Here is a 20,678-nt window from a genome sequence, read left to right on the forward strand (position 1 = left end):
GGACCGCAGCTATTTACAATATACATCAATGATTTGGATGAGGGGATTCAAAGTAACATTAGCAAATTTGCAGATGACACAAAGCTGGGTGGCAGTGTGAACTGTGAGGAGGATGCTATGAGAATGCAGGGTGACTTGGACAGGTTGGGGGAGTGGGCAGATGTATGGCAGATGAAGTTTAATGTGGATAAATGTGAGGTTATCCACTTTGGTATCAAAAACAGAAAGGCAGATTACTATCTAAATGGCTTCAAGTTGGGAAATGGGGAAGTATAACGAGATCTGGGGGTCCTTGAAAGTAATGCTGTGAAAGTCAGTCTATGAAAGCTGATGGCATGTTGGCCTTTATAAGAAGAGGAGTCGAGTTTAGGAGCAAAGAGGTCCTTCTGCAGTTGTACAGGGCCCTAGTGAGACCACACCTGGAGTATTGTTTGCAGTTTTGGTCCCCTAATTTGAGGAAGGACATTCTTGCTATTGAGTGAGTGCAGCGTAGGTTTACAAGGTTAATTCCCGGTATGGTGGGACTGTCATATGCTGAGTGAATGGAACGGCTGGGCTTGTACACTCTGGAGTTTAGAAGGATGAGAGGCAATCTTATGGAAACATATAAGATTGTTAAGGGTTTGGACACGCTAGATGCAGGAAACATGTTCCCGATGTTGGGGGAGTCCAGAACCAGGGGCCACAGTTTAAGTATAAGGGGTAAACCATTTAGAACGGAGACGAGGAAACACTTTTTCTCACAGAGAGTTGTGAGTCTGTGGGATTCTCTGCTTCAGAGAGTGGTGGAGGCAGAATTCTCTGGATACTTTCAAGAGAGAGCTAGATAGGGCTCTTAAAGATAGCGGAGTCAGGGGAAATGGGGAGAAAGCAGGAACGGTGTACTGATTGGGGATGATGATCAGCCAGGTAAATCATGTCTGACGAATCTTATAGAATTTTTCGAGGATGTAACTAGTAGCGTGGATAGGGGAGAACCAGTGGATGTGGTGTATCTGGACTTCCAGAAGGCTTTCGACAAGGTCCCACATAAGAGATTAGTATACAAACTTAAAGCACATGGCATTGGGGGTTCAGTATTGATGTGGATAGAGAACTGGCTGGCAAACAGGAAGCAAAGAGTAGGAGTAAACGGGTCCTTTTCACAATGGCAGGCAGTGACTAGTGGGGTACCGCAAGGCTCAGTACTGGGACCCCAGCTATTTACAATATATATTAATGATCTGGATGAGGGAATTGAAGGCAATATCTCCAAGTTTGCGGATGACACTAAGCTGGGGGGCAGTGTTAGGTGTGAGGAGGATGCTAGGAGACTGCAAGGTGACTTGGATAGGCTGGGTGAGTGGGCAAATGTTTGGCAGATGCAGTTTAATGTGGATAAATGTGAGGTTATCCATTTTGGTGGCAAAAACGGGAAAGCAGATTATTATCTAAACGGTGGCCGATTGGGAAAGGGGGAGATGCAGCGAGACCTGGGTGTCATGGTACACCAGTCATTGAAGGTAGGCATGCAGGTGCAGCAGGCAGTAAAGAAAGCGAATGGCATGTTGGCTTTCATAGCAAGAGGATTTGAGTATAGGAGCAGGGAGGTTCTACTGCAGTTGTATAGGGTCTTGGTGAGACCACACCTGGAGTATTGCGTGCAGTTTTGGTCTCCAAATCTGAGGAAGGACATTATTGCCATAGAGGGAGTGCAGAGAAGGTTCACCAGACTGATTCCTGGGATGTCAGGACTGTCTTATGAAGAAAGACTGGATAGACTTGGTTTATACTCTCTAGAGTTTAGGAGATTGAGAGGGGATCTTATAGAAACTTACAAAATTCTTAAGGGGTTGGACAGGCTAGATGCAGGAAGATTGTTTCTGATGTTGGGGAAGTCCAGGACAAGGGGTCACAGCTTAAGGATAAGGGGGAAATCCTTTAAAACCGAGATGAGGAGAACTTTTTTCACACAGAGAGTGGTGAATCTCTGGAACTCTCTGCCACAGAGGGTAGTTGAGGCCAGTTCATTGGCTATATTTAAGAGGGAGTTAGATGTGGCCCTTGTGGCCAAGGGGATCAGAGGGTATGGAGAAAAGGCAGGTACGGGATACTGAGTTGGATGATCAGCCATGATCATATTAAATGGCGGTGCAGGCTCGAAGGGCCGAATGGCCTACTCCTGCACCTAATTTCTATGTTTCTATGTCATTACCATTCTTTACATTTGGCAAAAGCTGTGGTTTTCAGAGGGATCCACTTTTGTTTGTGTTAATACTGCACACAGCTCGATTATTATTATTTTTAGTAAGAGTGGTGGTACTTTTAATTTAGACTGCTAATATTGAAAAAGAATGCTCCTAGTCCAGTAAGGATGAAAGACAAATTCTACTTTGTTTCATTTAGCAGTTTGAGGAATATGTTAAGTGTTGGGACATGTGAGATCCAAAACTGAACACATCCTCCAACATAAAAGTAACCTGACAGATTAGATACAACCACAGCAGTGTAATTTTGCAAACAGGAGTAATTTAGTGCATGGTTGCTCAATCAAATTAGACTGAAGATGTCAGTGATAAGAATGAAGGAATACATACCTATCTTTTAAATTAACTCACCAGAAAAAAAAAATCAGAAGAAAGAAAGAGTAACATAATAAATGGAGTTCTTAAAAATAGCAGAAAATGCTTAAATTGTGCAGGAAGCTGGTAAGCATCTGAAAGAAAAATATATGTTTCAACTTAATAATACTGTCAGACCTATTAAATATATGCCTTTTTGTTTCATACTGCAATACAGATGCAATTCTTCCCTACAATTCCTAGTGGAACATTTCATAGAATTTCAAGAATATCACCACCTAATCGTCATTCTAATCAAATGTTCACCCTTCTTAGTACTGAACTTATTGCACATTTTGTTCTGAAGATCTGTAATCTGGTTAAAATAGATTCTGACTATACTCAACCTAAATAAATGTACAGCTTCTGTGAAAAAAATGTTTATGGAGAGGTAACATTCAACTAACAGTGAAACTAATTTGTTAGAAATATTTATTCACAGTTGTAACTGACCTGGAATCCTCAACAGAATGTTTTAGTAGCCAAAATTAAAATATAGTGGGCATAAAATTGAATTTTCTACTGTAGGCTATAGATTGATACAGATAAATTTCAAGAAAGTGGGCAAGTCTAACTGTGGTAATTACAGAGATGTCCCCCTGTTATCTTTCACAAGGAACGCCATTGCAAGAATCCACAACTCTCTTCTCCGTGACAGAAACTCTCCTCGCAAGAGATTTGAAGAAACTTAATTTTCAGCACAAGAAAAATGTTGTGTGTAGCACCAGCTATATTTCCAGGACTTTTCTGACCCCACAAAAGTCTTCTATTTTGTCAACCAATGGAGGTTCGGACATTTCGATGCCCTCAGAAATGTAACTGTGAGATGATTTTCCCAAGTTAAGTCCACTACTGACCCATTCCCAGTAAAAAGAATCATGTTAAGCAAAGCGGTGTCATTGCTCCAGCTCTTTTCATAATTGTGTTTGCTTCAATATTGCATCTTATCTTCAGCAAGCTTCAAGGAGACTGGGAAAATTGTTTAATACTCATCATCTCCCCTTTAGAATCAACATCCTATTCAGTGTATGTGAACACTCAGAAGCTATGTACTAAATCATTGCTTGTTCCATCACTCAAATGTACAAAAGGATCTCACACTAAGCATCTAGAAGACAATAGTCCTCAATGAACCTGCCTCTGCTGTATAGCACTGCCCCCAGCAATGAAGTTAAGCCAAGTTGTGTTTATTGTCATATGCACAACTAGTGTGAGGTACAGGTACAATGAAAATCTTGTATGCGGTAGCATCACCGACACATAACCAGATAAACAATCAAAAAAATAGATTATACACAAATTTTACACATAGAATTAAAAAAAGATTGTGTAAAACACAAGACAACTTTACACAATTTTTAAAAATCGAAACATGGTAATGCAAGAGGTGTTCCATACCTTTCTGTTTTGAGATAGTAATTTAAGTTTCACTGTACCTTAAGTGGTACAGCTGACAATAAACTGATATTTGAACCTTTGATTAGGATTGTGTGGGTGGGTTCAAGAACCTGATTGTTGCAGGAAAGTAACTTGTTCCAGAACCTGGTGGTGTGGGACTTCATGCTTCTGCCCGATGGTTGCAATGAGAAGAAGACATGGGCTGGATGGTGAGGATCCTTGATGAGGCAGAGTTTCATGTAGATGTTTTTAACGGAGGGTAGGCCTAGCATGTGATGGACCAGTTAAATTCACTACTTTGTACAGCCTCTTAGCCCAGAAGGCATAGGAGTAGAAATAGGCCATTTGGCCCATCAAGTCTATTCTGCTCTTGTACTCCTGTGCATTGTAATTGCCGTATGAAGCCAAATTGCAACCAATCAGGTTACTTTCTGCAGTAAATACACACAAAATGTTGGAGTAACTCAACGGTACAGGCAGTATCTCTGGAGAGAAGGAATGGGTGATGTTTGGGTTGAGACCCTTGTTCAGAAGAAGGGTTTCGACCCGAAACGTCACCCATTCCTCTCCAGAGATGCTGCCTGTCCCGCTGAGTTACTCCAGCATTTTGTGTCCATCTTCGGTTTAAAACAGCATCTGCAGTTCCTTCCTATATATTCTACAGTATATCTGGACGTTTATTAGAATATTTCATTAAACTTTTAAGAACGTACAGGAGGCAAGATCCATGGAGCAAGACTTAAAAAATGTGATAACATTTTCATTACTTCAATTTTTCAATGACAGCAGACATTGATGGCAAAATTTAGAACCACAGTGCACCAGCTCAGGTTTCAGTTAACTGAGATAAAGTAGATTCAAAGGTCTAGACCCCAAACACATCACAAAGCCCACTGTGCTGCAGTGATCCGTCCTCCCATACACTTTGCTCCAATTTCATGTTCTGTAAAAGGCAACTAGGCCAGAACTATCACAAACATGGTTTTGCCAAGTCCCACAAATCAATTGGCAAGAAAATGTTCCTGTGGCTATCAAACTGCACAACTCCTCCTCCCCTTCTGTCGTGGGGTAGACTGATCCCTCCCTTCCCCGATCTTTGCACATCCCCAATCCTTTCCACTCGTCACTTTAATTTTATGCATCATGTGTCTTGTGTTTTATGACTGTTGGCAGATTAATTTCCGTCCTAGGATAAATAAAGTTATATTATATCATATCGTATAAAGAACCAATTTTCAGCATCTTCTCTCAGTGAAATATTCTAAATAGCCATGCTCCTCTAATGCTCAAGAACTAACATAAAATTATGGAAACACTTAACTGATCAGCATTAATCAACTCCGATAGATGGGTTGCATTGTCTGCTCACCTGACATCAGTGCACTACTCAGAGCTCTGTCAGGGAATTAGTTTACCAAGAGAGAAAAAAATTATTCACGGGTGTTTGAAAAAATATATCATCCACACCAACTAATGGAAAATGCTAGACCAAGGGCACTCAAAATAGAGAAGCGGCATCCAGGAGAGCACAGAGTACATGCTGCCAAGGTTGCCTGGCTAGCAACAGAGATAAAAAGTTAAGTGAGAGCCCTGCTCACTCAGGCAAAGCCTCGGTCCAGGGCAGAAAGGTCAGGATGGGATGGGAAAGTGGTTAGATCAGGAGATCCAGCAAGCCGAATGCAAGTCTTCTGCAAAACAGTTGCCTAGCATACGCTAGTCTCATCGATATAAAGGAGACCACGTTGAGAACATAAATGCAGTAGATGAAGTTAGAGGAGGTGCATGTGAACCTATATTTAGTTTAGTTTTAGTTTAGTTTAGAGATACAGCGCGGAAACAGGCCCTTCAGTTGACCAAGTCTGCACCGGCCAATGATCCCAGCACATTAACAGTATCCTACACACACTAGGGATAATTTACATTTTTATATACCAAGCCAATTAACGTACAAACCTGTACGCCTCTGGAGCGTGGGAGGAAATGGAAGATCTCAGAAAAAATCCATGCAGTCATGGGGAGAATGTAAAATCTCCATGCAGACAGCACCTGTAGTCGGGATCAAACCCGGCTCTCAGACGTTGGAAGTGCTGTAAGGCACCGTGCCACCCTCTGTCTCACCTGGAAGGCCTGTTGGAGTCCCTGGATGGATGTGAGGGAGGAGGTATAGGGACACATGTTACATCTCCTGCGGTTGCAGGGGAAAGTACCTTGAACGTACAGTGACCCAACCAGCTTCCCTCTACTAACACTCTCCTCCACTTGGGTGGAACTTGTCCTCACGCTCAACAACTTCTCGTTTGACCATTCTCACTTTCTCCCAGTTAAACGTGTAGTCATGGGCAATGGTATGGGCCCCAGCTATCCCTCTCTTTTTGGTGGTTACGTCAAAACAGACCTTGTTCCAAATGTACACTGGCACCATCCTCCAACTCCTTCTCTGCTACATAGACAACTACACCAGGGCTGCCTCCTACTTCCATACAAAACGTTGATTTTTATTAACTTTGTCACTAACCTCCATCCCAGCCCTCAAATTCCATCCATATTCCTTCCTCTGGCTTCAGAATTTGCACTTCTTCTTTCATTATCTCACACCTTTTGTCTTCTCATCATTGGCCTTTGTCCAACCATCTGCCAATGGTTGGACAAATGCCGGTCAAAAACCCTTCTCCTGTGTATCCACCTATCACTTGCCAGACTTTGTTCTGTCCTTATCTTTCTTCCAACGTTCTCCTCCTCCCACCACCATAAACAGTTAGAAGGGTCCCAACCCAAAAACGACACATATCCATGTTCTCCAGAGATGCTCCCTGCTGCCTGACCTGCTGAATTCTCCCACACTTTTCTTCATAGGTCTAGGAGTCAATGCAACCCACTCCCCTCCTCTCCGGTACTGGATCCTTGATATTTTTAGCATAGACCACAATCAGTGAGGATAGGCAACAAGACCCCGAGATGTGTTCTCATCTCCTTACGACAATTCCTATGCATTTGTGACTGTGCAACCAAATTCTGCCCTAATTCTATTTACAAGTTTGCAGATGACACCGCTGCAGTGGGCCGAATCTCGATCAATGACGACACAGAGTATAAGAAGGAGATAGAGAGATTAGACAACAACCTCTCCCTCAATGTCAGTAAGACGAAAGAGTTAATTCGTTATTGACTTCAGGAGGTGGAGCAAGACAATAATGTCAGAACCTCCAGCAAATCATATGCAGGTGCACAACCTTTTATCCGAAAGCCTTGGGACCAGACACTTCTCGGATTTCGGAATTTTTCGGATTTCCGAATGGAAGATTTTTAGCGTAGATTAGGTAGGTAGCGCGGGCGGCTTGAAAAGTCTGGAGCGGCTGCCTCCTCCCCGGAAAATCATTGTAAATCATTGTTAGTCAGTTAGTTTGGAGGGATTTTATGTGGTGGGTGGGGGGGGGGGGGGTGAAGCCTGCGGGCAATGCCTTACCGGGTCGCTGTGCAGTAAGCTCCGGAGCGCTATGGCCGCCGACTCCCAACATTGTGGAGCTGGGGGCTGCAGGCATCCTGCCACAGGCGGCGCCGGTTGGAATTTGCGCTCCAAATCCAGCACCGCTTTCGCCCGTAGCCCCAGCTCCGCCCCATCTATACTTCATGCTGTGGGATACCAGCGGGGAGCGGTGAAACCGGGTCGCAACTGACGGCTAGGGCTGCAGGCGTCCGGCCGCGGGCCGCGATGGATTTGGAGCGCCGCGCAGCCAGGGGTAGAGTTGCCGGGGTCGGAGCTACAACCGGCGCCGCCCGTTGCCGGACGCCCGCAGCCCCAGCTGGGAGTTGGCGGCCACAGCGCTGCGGAGCTTACTGCATGGCGACGGTAAGGCATTTCCCCACCTTTGTAGGGGACTAAGAATTTTTCCCACTTCACCCACCCCCCCCCCCCCCCCCCCCCTTTCCAAACTTGACTAACATTTAAGTGATTTTGTTTTTTTTCGATTTGTCAGTAGTAGACCTGGGTTAAGTTTTTGGTTTTGGCGCCAAACGCGAGCATTGGTGTGACATCCTGGAAAAAATGGTGTTTTCGGAGTTTTTCGGTTTCCGGAACACCGGATAAAAGGTTGTGCACCTGTAATAGAAGGCCTCACATATGCCAATCAGCATCAATAGTACTGAAGTGGTGTCGAGAGTACAAGATGTGTCCTGTCATGCTGTGGGTGTGTGGCGGTGTGAACGGCTGCGGCTCACCTGCAGTCCGTTTGTTTTTACTTTTTTGTGTTGTTTTTTTCGTTTTTTCTAGTTAAGTTTTTGGTTTTTAGGTTGTGTTTATGTGGGGGTGGGTGGGGTGGGGAGTTGAAACGGGGCTTGCTCTCTCCCCCTTCGGGGGAATGCAACTTTTTTGTCGTATCCTCCTTCTCTGCCTCCGTCTGCGCTGAGGCCTAATGGCGGAGCTGGCGACATCGAGGCGCCAGTCAAGACTTGCCCTGGGCTCGCTCCCGTGAGGGCGGCCCAGCTCGGGGCTGGAAAGGTGCTCCCTTGAGGGGCTGTGACGCTCCTGCGAGGGCGGCCTGGCAAGGGGCTGAGACTCTCCCGTGAGGGGCTGTGGCGCTCCCGTCGGGGCGGCCCAGCCCAGGGGTGGAACGGCACTCCCGTCGGAGCAGCCCAGCTCAAGGGAGGTACGGCGCTCCCGTCGGAGCGGCCCAGCTCACTCGAGGGAGGAACGGCACTCACGTGAGGGCAATCCGGCTCGGGGCTGGAACGGTGCTCCGGTGGCTGGGACGGCGTTCTGGCGGCGGTGACCTGAGACCGGGGCTCAGCCCGGGCCGGCGGCTGCGTTCGCTGGACTGGAGGGCGGCAGCTTCGACCACCCCGGCCGCGGTGTTTGAGCCGGCCCATTTGCGGGGTTCGGTGAGCTGCGGGACTGTTTGTACCATCGCCCGGTGGGGTATCGCCTCAGCGCAGAGGGAGAAGAGGAGGGAAAAGACTGCAGCCCTAAGATTTTTGCCTCCACCAGTGATTGGAGGATACACTGTGGTGGTTGTTAATTTGTGTTTATTGTTGTTTATTATTGTATAATTGTATGTATGACTGCAGGCACGAAATTTCGATCAGACCGTAAGGTCTGAATGACAATAAAGGTATTCTATTCTATTCTATTCTATTCTATTCTATTCTATTCTACATGAACAAATACATTTTTCAACCCAGTCATTCCCTCTTTCCCACTCTCCTGTAAGGCAGAAGATACAAACGTTTGAAAGCATATACCAGCTGATTAGGGACAGCATCTTCCCCACTGATATCAGAATGCTGAACGGTCCTCCCATAAGCCAGGGTGTAGTCCTGATCTATCAACCTACCTTATTGCGGTCGTTGAATTTTTTCTCTGTGATGCTACAATGCTGTTAACACTACATTCTGTACTGGTATTTTTCTCTTTGCACCCGTTGTTATACGTATGTATGATTTGATTGTACTCGTTTTGAATGATTTGATTTGACTGGATAACACTGCATAAACGCTTTTCACTGTATCTCAGTACACATGACAATAACAAACCAATACCAATGATAACTATTGATACTGAAACAGAGGAATCACCACTCAAATTCAGCAACAATTAATGTCAGAGCTTTCAGAAAATCAAATGTCTCACAAATGTGCTAAATACTACCAAGCACAGTAATAACTTGGGAACACAACAGTTTAGTCATTTAACCACATTGTAAAGCTGCACCCAAGAAAATATATATTTAAATATAGGCAGCTTCCTGTGGCTTTTCTTGACATTTAATTATCTGGCTTTGCATCAACCTCATCCTCCCAGCAGCAACAGATTTCAGAAGGATGTCTATCCTTTCTCTTGCATTAAGTTAATCATACAATAGTTTTCTATGAATCTTTTCAGCACTCTTCCTTGGAAAAGAAAGTGCACAAAAAATAAAATTATTTAGAATTCATTCAAATATTTCTCATATTATAAATTTACAAAGAAATTATAATGCCTAACTTGATGGAACGACTGCTTTTAAAAATAGAAAAACCCGCTGTTGAAAGATGAGGAAAACAAAGACAATTTTTTACTTAATTTTATATTTTCTAAATGTTTCAAAATGTTACAAATTTTCATGGAACATGGAAAAAATGTAAATCAAAGGATAGATTTGGAGTTGACAGCAATAGTCACCTCTTCCTACCTCCATTAAAATATACTTTAGTGTTTATTATTGATGAGGATAAAGAATGAAGCTTAAAGTTAAGAACAACATTTCTGTTGTCAAGAAATCTCAATTTGAACTTTAGGTTGAAAGGATGCCCAACACCAATTTCTGTAATTATATATTGATATTGATACTACATATGATTGAAGGAAAAATCTTATAATTAATCGAATTGATCATCAAATGCATAATCAACAGAGAATGAACAAGTCTTATAACATTTAAACATTCAGTCTGAAGAATGGTATTGACAAAGATCATTGGGAAGTCAAACCAGGGGAGGACTTTATGAATGGCTGGGTCCTGGGGAGTGTTATCAAGCAGAAGGATCTAAGTGTGTAGGTACATAGATCCTTGAAACTGATGTCCTATGTAAATAGGGTGGTCAAGTAGACTTCGGGTACAATGGCCTTCATCAGCCTGGGTATTGAGTGTAGCAGTTGGGAAGTTGTTTTAGTTGCACAAGATGTTGATGAGGCTGCATTTGGAGTATTGACCAGTTTTGTTCACCGTGCTTCAGGAAGTATGTCATTAAGCTAGAAAGAGTGCAGAGGGGGGTGAGAGGAGGGTGTGTCCCCTCCCATTGGTACGGAACTTCTGCATTTTGCAGCTTGAAATTGGGCAATATGGTGCATACTGTAGAGAGTCTTTTAACTTACACTTTAATGCAATATATATGCTTTAAATTGGATTAGCTATGAATAAGGTTAGACTAAATTACATTCCACAGTAGAGTCCAGGCTCTGATCAACACGTGCAGCACATGAATGATCCTAGTATATTCATGTATGGAAATCAGATTATAATCAAACACTTGGCCCATGTTGACCAACCTGGGTCTCACTGCACACCTGGTACTACTCCTGACCCTGACTCCAGTTGCATACCTTCTCTCATTCCTCACCCTGAGGCCAGCCTTACACCTGGCACCCTATTCTACCCTGATCATAGCTGATTACCTGCTTAGGTTCCCAGTGCTCAACACTCCCATTGTCCCAGGTTTGACAGCATACCTAGTACTATTCCAGACCTTGACTCTGGCCTTGCTCCTAGCCCCTCTGCACTGACAATATATCTGTCCCACACATAAAGCCCCATATCTGACTCCCTGGACTTAACCCATTACGTTGATGTCCACAGGTGCTTATCTAATGCGGTAATCTTTTATGGGGCACTTCACAGACCAAATTATGTATAACAAAATTTGCTACACCCATTGGCTTCCTTGCTATCAAACATGCTAGTTACTTTGTCAAAGAAGTCATCAATTGGTTGAACACAATTTCTCATCCATAAAATTATACTCACTCAGCTGTATAAGTATTCTGTTACCATTTCTTTCATTTTCCTAACAAACTGTCCTGAAGTCATTTTCACCCCCAATATTTTCAGTATTTTGCTGTCTTCCTCTCAGCTGGGACTTTTCCGAAATGCAAAGTCCAATAACTATATATTTAAGCAAGAATATTCTATTTAATGTGATCTTGAGAGTACATAATATTTTCTGTGGTATTCATAACACAACAATGATAAAAAGTTATTTGTTTCAATTGCACCTATCAACATGCATACATTATTATATTACAGTTAATATCTATCAAGGGCAATTTTTTGTTCCAATGCTCCCCTTTCCCAATTACTTTTACATTGAAGTGATTGAAATCCAAGTGAAGTTTAAATGGCATCAGAAAAATAAAACCTCCAGAATGGATGATATTCATTATGTGGTTGGTTGGAGTCAGTATCAGCACAATTACTGTATTAAACTTTGAATCTTCAGATGTCCTGGTTCAAGCTAAAACTAAAGACAAATAATAACCTCCTCACACATTCCCCTGCAAATATCTCTCTCACTCCATTAAAATATGCCCCTTCTTTGAACAACCTCGTAAACATCGCATCTGAATCAGTTTCCATCTGATTACACTCCTTGAGGATGTTCAACTACGTGTTCAATTAATAAAACAACGAGATTGGGGACATTTCTATTCAACCTGTCAAAGGAATTTTGTGGGGGGAGGTTAGAAATAGTCAGTGAGGTAAACAAACATAATAGTTGAGTGGCAAATGACAATAGTGCTACCTTCCCAATATTTAACTGAAAGAAACAATGGGTTACCGGGGCTATATGTTGTGACAGACAGCCTGACACCTTGCATGTCATTTTAATATTACACTGATCCCATCCCCCTGGGTAGTCCAAATGAATAAATTAAGGTTTTGTCAACTAATTACGAATCAGGCTAATTACAAATCAATAACATTAGCCAACTCCGTAACACGAAGCGCTGATCATTGGGATCCAGGCATCATGGACAACTGGCCTCAGTTCCCCGCTCACATCTGGCAGTGCTCTCCGTCTGAGTCAGGGGCCGCGGAGCATTTTTGAAAGTGGGAGGGCTGAGCGATCACTGATCACTGGCCTTGGGGGGTACCTGACGAGGCAGTGGAGCGACCGAGGGTGTGGGAGGGGGATTACGAAACAGTTAGACTGATATATGGATAGGACAGGTTTGAAGGGATATGGACCAAAAGCGGGTAGTGTAGCTGGGACATGTTGGTAGGTGTGGGCAACTTGCACCAAAGGGCCTGTTTTCACACTGTATCACTCTATGACTACATTATACCTCCATCATGCATGAATGCTTCAAAATCAAGTGGTCGAGTTTTATTGCCATATACTCAAGCATAGAAACATAGAAAATAGGTGCAAGAATAGGCCATTCGGCCCTTCGAGCCAGCACTGCCATCGGAAACATTTTTCCTGCAGTTACAGCAAGTGAAACATAGCAAGCAAGCAGTTTTTCTGCCGCTACACATGGGTCCTGGCCCCTATGCAAGAAAGGTTGCTGACCCCTGATGTAGAGGAACCGACTACAGGGCAGGCCATCCTAGACTGGGTATCGTGTAACGAGGGAGGATTAGTTAGCGTTCTTGTTGTGCAAGGCCCTTTGGACAACAGTGATCATAATATGGTGGAATTCTGCATTAGGATGGAGAGTGACACCGACTACAGTCCTGAATTTGAATAAAGGAGACTTTGAAGGCATGAGAGGGGAAGTGGCTGGGATAGGCAAATTATACCTAAAGGGTTGACAGTGGAGATGCAATGACGAAGATTTCAAGACCGCATGGATGAACAGAAATAGTTCATCCCTGACTGGCGAAAAGATAAAATTGGGAAGGCGGCTCAACCGTGGCTGATAAAGGAAGTCAAGGATAGTGTCAAGGAAGAGGCATATACATTGGCCAGAAGAAGCGGCAAACCAGTGGATTGGGAAAAATGTAAAACAAAGGGGTTAATTAAGGGGGGGGGGGGGGGGAGAGAAAGAGCATGAAAGAAAGCTTGCAGGAAATATAAAAACTGACTGTAAAAGTTTCTAAAGGTATGTAAAAAGGAAAGGATTTGTGAAGACAAATGTAGGTCCCTTACAGTCAGAGACAGGTGAATTTATAATGGGAAACAAGGAAATGGCAGAACAGTTAAAAGCGTACTTTGGTTCTGTCTTCACTAGGGCAGGCACAAACAATCTCCCAGAAATATTAGGGGACCGAGGATATAGTGGGAGGGAATCCACATTAGTCAGAAAATTGTGTTAGGTAAACTGTTGGGACTGAAGGCAGATTAATCCCCAGGGCCAGCTGGTCTGCATCCCAGAGTACTCAAGAAGGTGGTCCTAGAAATCATGGATACATTGGTAATCATTTTCCAATGCTCTCTAGACTCTGGATCAGTTCATGTGGACTGGAGGGTAGCCAATGTAGCTCCAATTTTTAAGAAAGGAGGAAGAGAGAAGGGGAATTATAGACTAGTAGTGGGAAAGATGCTGGAGTCGATTATTAAAGATGTTATAGTAACGCATTTGGAAAGCAGTGACGGGATCGGTCAGAGTCAGCATGGATTTATGAAGCGGAAATCATGCTTGACGAGGGAATTAATTGGAACATCTCTAAGTTTGCGATGACACAAAGCTGGGTGGCAGTGTGAGCTGCGAGGAGGATGCTATGAGGCTGCAGGGTGACTTGGATAGGTTGGGTGAGTGGACAGAAACAACGCAGATGCAGTATCATGTGGTAAATGAGAGGTTATCCTCTTTGGTGGCAAGAACAGGAAGGAAGATCAATATCTGAATGGTGTCAGATTGAATGGCGCATTCAATATGATCATGGTTGATCATCCAAAATCAGTACCCCGTTCCGGATTTTTCCCCATATCCCTTCATTCCCTCAGCCCTAAGAGCCAAATCTAACTCTCTCTTGAATTGGCCTCCACTGCCTTCTGTGGCAGAGAATTACTCAGATTCGCAACTCTCTGGGTGAAAACGTTTTTCTTCATCTCAGTCCTAAATGGCCTACCCATTATTCTTAAACTGTGACCCTTGGTTCAGGACTTCCCCAGTATCAGGAACATTTTTCCTGCATCTAGCCTGTCCAATCCCTTAAGAATTTTATGTTTCTATAAGATTCCCTCTCATCCTTCTAAATTCCAGCGAATACACGCCCAGTCGACTTCATATGTCAGTCCCACCGTCCCAGGTATTAATCTGGTGAACCTACGCTGCACATCTTCAATAGCAAGAATAACTTCTGCTTTCCAAGCACCATTCCCTCATCTTTACTATGGATGTTCAATCACTCTACACCTCCATTCCCCACCAGGAAGACCTAAAAGCCCCCCGTTTCTTCTTCGAACGCAGAACGATCCAATATCCCTCTACTAACACTCTACTCCGCCTGGCGGAGATGGTTCTCACCCGTAACAATTTCTTATTTGCCTCTTCCCACTTAATCCACCACCAAGGCATAGCTATGGGCACCCGCATGGGCACCAGCTATGCCTGCCTCTTTGTAGGGTACGTTGAACAATCCCTGTTCCAGGCGTACACTGGCCCTATCCCCGAACTCCATCTCCGTTACGACTGCATCGGTGCTACTTCCTGCACACATGCAGAACTCATGGAATTCATCAGGGGATGCATCAACTTCACCATGTATTTCCATCTTGCACTTAAATTTCATTGGACCATCTCCAACACCTCCCTCCCCTTTCTTGATCTCAGTCTCCATCACAGGAAATAGACGATCAACTGCCATCTATTACAAACCCAGACTCCCACAACTATCTCGACTACACTTCTTCTCACCCTGCTTCCTGCAAAGTCTCTATCTCCCACTCCCAATTCCACCATCTACGCCGCATTTGCGCCCAAGATGAGGTGTTCCATACCAGAACATCCAAGATGTCCTCATTCTTTAGAGAATGGCGGTTCCCCTCTCCCATCATAGATGATGCCCTCACTCGCGTCTCTTCTCAGTACCCCGCAGCTTCGCCCTTGCTCCCCCTCCCCCTAGTCGCAACAGAGTCCCCCTAGTCCTTACCTTTCACCCATCAGCCATTGCATACAACACATAACCCTACAAATTTTTTGCCACCTTCAACTGGTTCTTAACACTAGTCACATCTTCCCATCACCATCCCTTTCCGCTTTCCTCAGAGACCATTCCCTCCGCAACTCCCTGGTTAACTTATCCCTTCCCACCCAAACCACCCTCTCCCCAAGCACCTTCGCCTGCAACCGCGGAAGATGCAACACCTGTCATACCTCCTCCCTCGATTGTGTCCAGGGACCCCGACAGTCCTTTCAGGTTAGGCAGAGGTTCACTTACACCTTCTCCAACCTCATCTACTGTATCCGTTGTTCAAGATGTGGACTTTTATACATCGGCAAGGCTAAAAGTAGACTGGGCGATCGTTTAGCTGAACACCTTCGCTCAGTCCGCCTGAACCTACCAGATCTCCCGGTTGCTAAACACATTAATTCTCCTTCCTATTTCGACATAGACCTTTCTGCCCTAGGTCTCCTACATTGTCATAGTGAGGCTAAATGCAAATTGGAGGAACATCATCTCATATTTCACTTGAGCAGCTTACAGTCCAGTGGTATGAATATTGATTTCTCTAACTTCAAGTAACCCCAGCATTCGCTCTGTCTATCCCTCCCCCTTCCAAGTCACACCAGCTTCATGTTTTCACCCGACAAACAGCTAACAATCTCCTATTTCCTTATCATCGTTACATTTTTGCATATCTTCCATTGATTGTTTGCATATCTTTCTACATTATCGTCTCTATCTCTCGTTTTCCTTATCCATTACGTGTCTGAAAAGGGGTCTAGACCCGAAACGTCACCCATTCCTTCTGTCCAGAGATGCTGCCTGTCCCACTACTTTTTTTCATCTATCTTCGGTTTAAACCAGCATCTGCAGTTCCTTCCTAACCATTGGATTGTGATGGATATAACTCCATCCCACCCAATTCTCAATTGCAAACTTATTCTGACTGCACAATGTCACACTTGGTCAAATGTTGCACGTCAAGGTCAGTTACTCTCACATCATCTCTTGAATTCACTTAGTTGGTACACAGCAGAATACAGAGCATCAACAAACAAGATTATTGTAGATTGCTGCTCCATAGCCCTGTTGACAACCACGACCGCCACTTTGTTGTTGCCAGAGAAGACTACAGAGCAGAAGTTGGCCAAATCGAATTTGTAAATGTTATTCAAATTCAGAGTGAGAACATTTCAGTTTGCTTATCAATGATTTCAAATACATGTAATGTAACACAGATTTAAATAGTGCGTCCATAATGTTTGGGACAAAGACCCATCATTTATTTATTTGCCTCTGTACTCCACAATTTGTGATATGGAATAGAAAGAAAATCGCATGTGGTTAAAGAGAACATTGTCAGATTTTAACAAAGGCCATTTTAATACATTGTGGTTTCACCGTGTAGAAATTACAGCAGTGTTTATACATAGTCCCCCCATTTCAAGGCACCATAACATTTGGAACACAGCAATGTCATGTAAATTAAAGTAGTCATGTTTAGTATTTTGTTGCATATGTCTTTTTTACAATACTGCACATAAAAATGTGACAAATGGGGTCAAATTTCAAATTCTTTCAAAAAAATTGCCAAGCACTTTATTGGGTTCATGACTAATAGTATCAAAAACAAAAATAAGAAAAGATCGTTTCTGAAAATGCCATCAGAATACGCATACATTTTGTGTAACGGTTGTTGCATGGTGTCTACCAGTGACCTGGTTGGCACAGTAAGTGCACATATTTCTTATTCCTTCCTATGTTTATGAATACCACATGGAACAATAAAATTGCAAACACTGTTTCCACTTCATTCACCTGATGTCATAGAATACTGCACACTGAATACCGAGTGGACACCGCAACGCGCATTACACATCATACACACAAACGCACGTTGCGGTGGACACTAAAAAAAACGTTTGTTTTGGTGTCGCAGCGAAAACCAAGCATTTTCACCGATGCGATCTAATCAGTACATTACCTTATGGATCTGAGCGACATCGATGGCCGATGATTCGTCAGATCGTTTGATTTGGGTTGATGTTTTTGTAAATAAAATGTCTCCGTAACGAATGTTGCGGTGCTTAACGAAGGTGACAAAGGAATGAAGTTAGCAACTTGATCCGTCCGTATGTAAGGTAAACAAGAGACAGTGTGTTGCCAAATTGAAGATTGGCTCAGTTTCTTAGTTTTGATGACCATGGTCGTTGCGTTTTTTTTGACACCATGATGTTTTTGATATATTAAATTGCAAAATAAGAAAAAATAATTAACTCACCCAAAGGTCGCTACTACCATAGGATACCTCGTTAGGTGTTTGAAAAACATTAGAGGTTTGGAGCCTCTGTGGTTTAACTTACGGGAGTACCGACCCCGATAACGGACTTTGTGACAATGGACACCAAGCACGACTGTTACGGGATCTTTACTGTACTGTATTACCTTTATGTTACTGTATATTTCTCCGGGTATATTTCCCTAGACCATTATCAAAATGTATATGTATGAGGGGCCATATAAAGTATATTCATGAATTAAATATTCATGACCAAATGTGGCAAAGTTTATAATGTCACACTTTTGGTGTCCAAATTGGTGGGAAAACGATGAAAATTTGTGTTATGAAAAAAGTTTTTAACTTTGTCTTGAAGTTATCCAATATATCTGCTATTTATAAGGTTTCACATGATGGTTAGATTTTTGTTAAGAATAGTGTATTAGTGTAAAAAAGTGAATACTAATCTTCTTCGTCAAAAACTCTCCAGTATTGTAAAAATATACATATCCTTTGCATGCTATGACTGCTTGAAGTATGCGATTCATGGACATCACCAGTTGCTGGGTGTCTTTTCTGGTGATGCTCTGCTAGGTCTGTATTGCAGCCATTTTTAGCTTATGCCTGTTTTGCGGGCTAGTCCCCTTCAGTTTTCTCTTCAGCATATAAAAGGCATGCTCAATTGGGTTTCGATCGGGTGATTGACTTGGCCTCGCATGAATTGACCATTTTTTTTAGCTTTGAAAAACCCCTTTGCTGCTTTAGCAGTTTGTTTCGGATCATTGTCTTGCTGTAGAATGAACCGCCGGCCAATGAGTTTTGAGGTATTTGTTTGAACTTGAGCAGATATAATGTGTCTATACACTTCAGAATTCATTATGCTACTACCATCAGCAGTTGTATCATCAATGAAGATAAGTGAGCCAGTACCTTCAGCAGCCATCCATGCCCAGGCCATAACAACCCCACCACCATGTTTCACAGATGAGGTTGTATGCTATGGATCTTGAGCAGTTCCTTCTCTCCTCCATACTTTGCTCTTGCCATCACTCTGATATAAGTTAATCTTCATCTCATCTGTCCATAATAACTTTTTTCCAGAACTTAAGTACTTCTTGACAAACTGTAACCCGGTCATCCTATTTTTGCAGCAAACTAGTGGTTTGCATCTTGCAGTGTAGACCCTGCATTTCTGTTCATGATGTCCTCTGCGGACAGTGGTCATTGACAAATCCACATCCCACTCCTGACGGACAGGTGTTTGGGTTTTTTTCTTTATTATAGAGAGAATTATTCTGTCATCAGCTGTGGAGGCCTTCTTTGGCCTGCCAGTCCCTTTGCAATTAGTCAGCTCACCAGTGCTCTCTTTCTTCTTAATGGTGCTCCAAACAGTTGATTTTGGTAAGACTAAGATGGTAAGACTTTGGCTGATGTCTCTAACAGTTGTATTCGTGTTTCTCAGTCTCATAGGTGCTGAGAGCTCTGTTGTATCTGGCAATTAAACACACCTGACATTATGGTGCCCTGAAATTGGGGGACTATGTATAAACACAGCTGTAATTTCTATATGGTGAAACCCAAATGTATAAAAATAAAAATACCCTTTAATAAAATCTGACAGTGTGCACTTTAACCACATGTGATTGTTTTCTATTACAAATCTCAAATTGTGGAGTACAGAGGCAAATAAATAAATGATGGGTCTGTGCCAAACATTATGGAGGGCACTGTCAGTCGCAAATCAGTGACGCACAGGTACAATGAAAATCTTGCTTGCAACGGCATCACACATACGTTATACATAAATTATGCAAGTGAAAAGAGTGTGCATAAACAAGACAGTGCAAAATATAATTTGAAAACAAATAAGTACTGTTCATTCCTGTTGCATGAACAGCACTTACGTCATTATGTTTAAGAAGGAACTGCAGATGCTGGAAAATCGAAGGAAGACAAAAGTGCCGGAGAAACTCAGGGGATGCGGCAGCATCTATCGAGCGAAGGAAATGGGCAACGTTTCGCGCCGAAACCCTTCTTCAAATTGATGTAGGGTGGTTATGCCTTTATTATCGCTGGCACATAATCCTGGCATTAATGATCAGAGTATAAAAAGGTAGACAAGAATGCTGGAGAAACTCAGCGGCTTCACCCATGATAATTTGCACTCTGGGTTAGGATCAGTCAAGTCATAAGTCTTCCACGCTGGCTTTCCTTTTGCGTAGAAGAGTGGAAAGTGTTTTGGATATTTTAAGAAACAAATTAAGAATGAACATGAGCAACAGGGGACCTATGTATGATATCTCCGGGTGAATTAACTTCATGACCAGTCCTGGCCTCGTCATGTTTCAACAATTTCTGTGAACAACAGTGAAAACCAGAGCGGGACAGTGTGCAAACTACTTGAAAAATCCCACTTGTGCAGCGCCGGCAACATCAAAGATCTTATAGCGAAGCTTGTAGCGAAGCTATAAGATCTTTGGGTAGCATGTTTCAGCGCCTCGTCCCCAGCGTGGTTACTGTTGCGGTGACCCAGCTCCCACCCACCCAGCGGCAGCGACAGCCGGGCCCGACCTGACCTGACGTTACCTTGACTGGCGGCTTCCATTGCTGCTCCGCATGCGCCGTCATTACCCGCGACCTTTCACCCTAGCAACCAACCAACGGGCGGGCCGCCGCCGCCGCCGCATCCGGTGCGCTGCGCTACGTGGTTTCCGGCCGAGCTGCGGGCGCGGCCTCGCTCTGCTCATCAGACTTTAAACCTTTGATTCAAACCAAAGATCTTATATATGGCGGGTCTAAGATCTTTGATTAAAACTGTCA

General features: G+C 43.4%; 1 protein-coding gene across 2 annotated transcripts in view; it reads right to left on the minus strand.

Moving 5' to 3' along the window:
- Positions 1 to 20,594, minus strand: part of cmc1 (C-x(9)-C motif containing 1) — a 59,386-nt gene extending 38,792 nt beyond the window's left edge. The window contains exon 1 of one of the 2 annotated variants that reach the window (XM_055660396.1): positions 20,445 to 20,578. In XM_055660396.1, coding sequence (XP_055516371.1) covers positions 20,445 to 20,463 — 19 coding nt within the window. In that variant the 5' untranslated portion in view covers positions 20,464 to 20,578. Of the gene's footprint in view, positions 1 to 20,444 lie in introns of both variants that reach the window. The other variant, XM_055660387.1, reaches the window with a different exon arrangement.
- Positions 20,595 to 20,678: the final 84 nt, after the last annotated feature.

The sequence above is a fragment of the Leucoraja erinacea genome, chromosome 2 (assembly GCF_028641065.1).
Source record: "Leucoraja erinacea ecotype New England chromosome 2, Leri_hhj_1, whole genome shotgun sequence".
NCBI lineage: Eukaryota > Metazoa > Chordata > Chondrichthyes > Rajiformes > Rajidae > Leucoraja > Leucoraja erinaceus.